The following is a 5,894-nucleotide window of genomic DNA, read 5'->3' as shown; positions in this document are numbered from 1 at the left end:
ATCAAGGCGGAACTGTCTTCTTACGGTATCGTCGACTTGTGTGTGTTGCACCGCATTGTGTCCGGTTGGATTTATAACTAGACGCGGATTTTTATTTTATTTTAATTAATATACATATTTGTTCGTTGACTTGATTAGCATTCAATATATTTGATTTATATAACACTTTTCAAGGGACCTACACAAAATATTGTAACTTTTCTGGCTCTGAGTGAGGCCCAAGAAGGGTTACTGATGTGATGCTAAAAAGATAATAGATAGGCCTACATGGACAAAATAACATTTCAGATTAAACCCGAGCTAAAATCAGGGCGTGTGTTTGTGTGAGTAAAAAAATCAGAATAAATAAATAAATATCAAAATAAAATCTGTTCTGAAATATTTCTTAACAAGGGGGTCATGAAACAAATCACATCAAATTTAATATCGAATTTATGACAAAGCCCAACCTTTTTGATTATTATGCAAACCCTTCAAAAGCAAAAATATGCATGTAAACAGTGCAATTATACGTGCAATAAGAGGTTGCTTAGTTATTTCACGTGCCCATACAGCAGTATTGCAGACCAACATAGATTTTTTATAAAGTCCTCCTTTTTATATACAGTATTATAAATTCTTTTTTTGGGAAAAACAATCAAAGTGCTACGTTATCACAGTTGCTCCTAATCACAGAATGGATGTAAAACTTTCTTCATTTTGCACACATTAATAGCAAACAAGTGTAAACGATTCACATGTACAAAGTGGAAGCACAACCTGTGCCTTTGTGATCAAGTGTTAAAGTTAGTGCAGAAGGCTTAAAGATAAAACAAGTACCTTCAGGGATCGGGATTAACAGTCTGTATCGGGAGGCCCCGCATTTTGATCCGTTAGTACCAGCTGCTCTATGACAGCTGAATTCGAGGAAGATGATGCTGATGAAGAGAGCTCCGTCACTTCCGCTTGCACCAAGGCCAGTTGGGACGTGGCTTGGTCTATCTGGGCGTGAACTGCCTGCACCCACGTCCGCAGATCCACATTGAGGGCGCCCACGCCGAGGTCCAGCCGCTCCTGCCGCAACGTCAGCTCGTCCAGCAGGTGGCGCGTCTCAGAAGACGCCTCACGCAGCCCGTCTCCCGCCACCGGGGCCCGCCGACGCCGCATGTAGCCCTCGAACTCCTCCGGGCTCAGGTTGAGCGAGGGGCCGTCTAGTTTTTCGATGAAGGCCACCGCGCAGGACTGGAAGCAAATGATAGCAACGGGGTCATTTGAGAAAGGGTAAAAGTACTCACAGTCTGTATTTGTGGAGGAGTACAAATACTTCTGTAAAAAAAATACTCTGGTAAAAGCAGAAATTCTGATTCAACTTACCAGGTTGGTGAAATAGTAGCCACTCTCTCCGGCCATGAGGCTGTGCGGGAGGCCAAAGCGAATGACGTATTGCATGTTGGAGTGCAGGCGAGGCGGGTTGGCCTTGAGCACCACGTACACCAGGGCGGACAGGAAGTCGTCGGCGTTGGCCGGCTCGCTGTTGGAAACTGAGAGCGCCTCGAAGACGTGCTGGCTGCACTTGGACACGCACACCAGCTTGTCCTGAGGAGCCCGCTTGGCGTCCATCTCGATAATGGCCGTTATAGCGGGAAGAAAGGGGTCGCCCGTGACGGCGCTCTGCACGTCCGGGAAAGGTACGCTGAGCATCTGCGGGGTGATCCAGTTTAAAGAACTGCCAAAAAGCAACAAAATAGAGGCAAAACGTCTTATAAGACCACCAGAGCAGTTGTGATAGTATCAATGCGCTAAAAAAGAAATGACTTGAATGAGAACATCCACAAGAATGCTGCACAGGACAGCTCCAGTCTTTATGGGGTCATTTTAACCTTCATTTTAATGTTTCTTTTTATTTGGATAAATACAAGCATTCTTTTTTTATTTTTCGAGAGAAATAAATACAAGCATTTTTAATGCCGTAATTTTAAAATTGGAAAACGTATTCATCATTTACGGTGTAATTTTGACATTAGAAATCACTTTTCATCTGTCCATTTTCTCTACAATTAAAATTATTTAAAAATTCCACAATTTGAAATATCTTCATGCTGCACTTTTTATGTTAAACATGACAAACATTCCTTACAATGTCATATATAGAAAGAATGTAACTAAATCTGTATATGAACACCCAGTAAAGAACCCACCCCCACAAAAAAAAAAAGGTTGATGAATCAAAAAGTGTTCGCAGCCAACTAAACAAACCTCAAACATCTAAAACAACCAACTGTAAGTCAAAACTAACCGTATCCTCCTCTGCAAGGTCAGGTCCTTCTGCTCGTCGTCACAGCTGTCATGGCAGAAGGCCCACTTGTGCAAGCGCGTCATGATGAGCTTCTCCACATGCTCCATCGTCTGAGTAAGCTCGGCTTCTGAAAAACCTGAAAAAAAAACAAAACATCATCTGAGGTTGGCCTAAATCAGGGCTAAGCAACCTTTACTGTCAAAAGAGCCATTTTAGGCCCAAAAAAAAGAAAAAGGACTCTGGAGCTGCAAAACCTTTGAACATTGTAATGAACAAAACTGTATATTAACATTATATTATATAACTGTAAATTTTTGCCTCTCTTCTTCCTTTTTGGACATTTTATGGCTATTTTTGACATTTTTGCTATAATTTTCTGACACTTTTGGCAATTTTCTGGACATTTTATGGTAATTTTGGAGATTTTTTGAGAATTTTAGTCACTTTTTAAACGTTTTATTTTCTGACTTTAAAAAAAAATCGGACTTTTTGGCAATTTTGTGTACATTATAAAATAATTTTAGGGTTTTCTTTTCTGTTTTGTTTTATTGTTATTTTTTGGCAATTGCAAAGACATTTTATGTTAGCTTTCGGGATTTCTTCTATTGTTTTTGGACATTTTATTGTTACTTTTTGAACATAATCTTTTCTTCCTTCTTTAAAATCAATTTTCTAACTTTTTTTGTCAATTTTGTGTACATTATATGGAAATTTTCTGCTCTTATTGGACATTTTATGGTCACTATTGGGACATTTTTAGGTATTTTTAAAAACCTTTTCATCTACCTTTGGTCTCTTTTTTTGACAACTTACAAATTTGGACTCTGACATATTTTGAATATTTAATTTGTAATTTTTTAAAATCTAAATCATTAATTCATTCAAAGAATATTTCATAAAAATAATAAATATGTAAAAATAACAATAATAATTTATTTTTCTGATTTTTAGAGCTTCACAGGAGCCAAAAGAGAGGGACTAAAGAGCCACAAGTGGCTCCAGCGCCGCAGGTTGTAGAATCCTGGCCTAAATTGATGACTTGAATGGCAGTGAAGCGATGGGTACTCACTGCTGAAATATTCGGCAAATGACTGGTAGAAGTCTTGCACGAGGTCCGACTGCTTCTGCACTGGCAGATCCTGCAGAAAAATTATTCAGTCAGAACAACCCGACAGTATCTTCTCTTAATATGACCGAATGATGGTGATTACATGGTAAGCTTCCATTGTGTTCAGGAAGGCTGTGCAGCGCGACTGCAGACGCTGTGAGGACGGGCTGCGAAGGGTTTTTAAGAAACCGGTGAAGTCTCCGGGTTCCAGATTCTGGAAGGCTTTTAACACATTCATCTGCTTGTCGGAGGGTTCTAATGGGAGAGGTGGGAGCAAAAACAACCAAGCAAGTTTAGTAGCTGGAGGAGGAAGAACCTCCATTTTGTGCTTTTGTTACGTATACGTTAAGGCCTGCAGACAAACATTTGGAAGCCAGTTTTAAGTTGCATTGCAACGTTACATTTTTGCAATACAGTGGAATTAGATATTTAGATGTAGTGCCAACCAGCTTTGGGAGGGGACGGGCCGCCCCAAAAGAGTCTTCTCATGGTGTTGATACGACGACCCTTCTCCATATTCTTCTTCTCCTCGAATTTGGAGAAGGTCGGTGGTGTGCCGTCGGCAGTCGCTCTGCAAGAACCTCAGTTCAGCGAGAATCAAACGTTTTTTTTGTTTTTTTACTTAAGAATTTATTTTTTATTTGTCTTTTGTAATCCCAAAAAGAATAATTACAGTAATGCCCTAGCATGTGAGAAAAGAGAGCCACAGTATATGACTTTTAGGAGAGAACTTCTCTGAAAATGTTGCCTGTACAGTTCACCTGGCATCTTGTCGGCGGGCTTCGGCAGGCCGCACTCGCTCCCTCCAGCACTTGGAGCAGAAGCCCTGCCACACGGGGTTGCCATAGTAACCGCAGGAGTTCTTGCACAGGAGCTCCTGCTGAGAGAGTCGGATTCCTCGCTTGTCCGTCCACATTACGCCGCGTCGTGCGAATCAATCACTCCTATGGGAGATTTAATCATGCTTCTTGGTGGACATATGAAACTACAAACAAATTACAACATTTTGGAGGTGCACGATAGTGACGATAGCTTAGTGCTATGATCTTTTGATAGTAACACACGAAATTGTTGATGATTTCAAATTTGTACTAAGGCAACTTAGAAAAACAAAACAAAATTATTATTCATAATTAATATAGCTATATATTATATAAAATATTACAGTTTACCATACATTAAGAAATATTTAATACTCTACAAGGCAAAAAAAAAAGGTCAAATACAATTTAAAAATATATATATTAATAAATGTATGGACTCATTTTTAATAAAACTTTTTTTTTGCAAAATGATTTGATCCAGGCATTGAGACCAAAGTAAAAAAAAGAAAAAAGAAGAAGAGAGGATCATGAAGGAAAAAAGAAAGAAAGTTGACTAAATAGCGCTTCCGGGTTTCCACAACAACGTCCTCGTACAACAAACCAGTGTTAACTAAATTTTAAGACTTTGCCAAGCTACACACTTGACCGCATCGTATTTCAAGCCTGCTTCAAGTGAGCGAAAAAACGTCCAAAGTGTTGAGAAAGTCTGTTCGCGTCTTGTTAGCATTGCTACTTGTTAGCATCCAAAGTAAGCAGCTGACTGTCATCTGAGCCGGAGTGAGGTAAGAGTTACCTAAAGCTGTAAATTACTGATTAAACTATTTTGGTTCAAAGATTTTTACCCATTTTGATGCTAAATAGCAGTTTTTGTTCAGTTTAAGTTAGCAGTTAATAATTTAAACCATACTTGTGTGAGTAGTACTACTTGCCTGTCAGAAACCGAGATGGTGTAGAAAGAGTTTCGGACGCAGCAGTAGTCCAGCCGACGACGCAGCCTGGAGAGTGACGTCATAAAAAGGCGACCGAGTTGTTGGTATTTTCTTATATTTTATTTAGGAAGTCAGAACATAGAGGCAAAGAAGTATATTAGAAAAAAAATATTAGAAAAAGCATATAAATACTAAGTTTTGACCAATAAAGCCAATATATTGCTTGACTTCAGTTTCAAACTTGTAAAAAATATATATGTTTCTGATGAATGTTTCGACATTTATGAATATGTCGTTTAGTCAACATTATACAATAAGATTAATAATATAAAATGTATCCCCCCCCCCTCATAATTATATAAATAAATAAATAAGTAAATAAATAAATAAAAGTAACAAGCCTCGCACAATTATAAATTCAGCGTTCCAGAAAACATTCACACATGGTGTTATTTTGTAGAAGATTCTCTGATTTGTTTGTTAGTACTTTTTTTTCTGACAATGTGTGTGTGAAAACACATATGTAGTGTTTTGCACACATTGCTGTGACAGTTATACGTTTAATAATAATCAATTTGGGTGAATTAGGTTTATTTACAATTTTATTTAAATGTTTTATGAGTTATAAAAAATATTTGATTGTGTGTATATGATATACATTTCACATTGTGGTGTGTTGTTATATTGCTTTTTTGTATTCATTTTTTGCTTTTTTTTATGGTGTTTATAATTGTAACATGATATAGTGGTGGTGTTAA

At 38.1% G+C, this 5,894-nt stretch overlaps 1 protein-coding gene across 1 annotated transcript; it reads right to left on the bottom strand.

Annotated features, from left to right (window-relative positions):
• Positions 1–397: 397 nt before the first annotated feature.
• Positions 398–5,202, bottom strand: LOC147173751 (rab5 GDP/GTP exchange factor-like). The gene is made up of 8 exons (XM_086075645.1): positions 5,137–5,202; positions 4,145–4,327; positions 3,830–3,954; positions 3,487–3,638; positions 3,345–3,414; positions 2,276–2,411; positions 1,354–1,705; positions 398–1,221 (listed from the first exon to the last, which is right to left on the bottom strand). The coding sequence occupies exons 2-8, from the start codon at positions 4,297–4,299 to the stop codon at positions 835–837; spliced, it is 1,377 nt and encodes a 458-aa protein (XP_085931771.1). The 5' UTR covers positions 4,300–4,327; positions 5,137–5,202; the 3' UTR covers positions 398–834.
• Between the last annotated feature and the right edge of the window lie 692 nt (positions 5,203–5,894).

The sequence above is a fragment of the Leptonotus elevatus genome, chromosome 5 (genome assembly GCF_054856555.1).
Source record: "Leptonotus elevatus isolate MCC_2025b chromosome 5, RoL_Lele_1.0, whole genome shotgun sequence".
In the NCBI taxonomy this organism is placed as follows: domain Eukaryota; kingdom Metazoa; phylum Chordata; class Actinopteri; order Syngnathiformes; family Syngnathidae; genus Leptonotus; species Leptonotus elevatus.
This window is presented reverse-complemented; position numbering and strand designations above follow the sequence as displayed.

Coding starts and splice junctions, on each gene's coding strand:
- LOC147173751 (XM_086075645.1), bottom strand. CDS start 4,299: ATGTGGACGGACAAGCGAGGAATCCGACTCTCTCAGCAGGAGCTCCTG. Junction 3,415..3,486: donor ACACAATGGAAGCTTACCAT/GTAATCACCATC, acceptor ATTTTTCTGCAG/GATCTGCCAGTGCAGAAGCA. Junction 1,706..2,275: donor ACCTTGCAGAGGAGGATACG/GTTAGTTTTGAC, acceptor GCTTTTTGGCAG/TTCTTTAAACTGGATCACCC.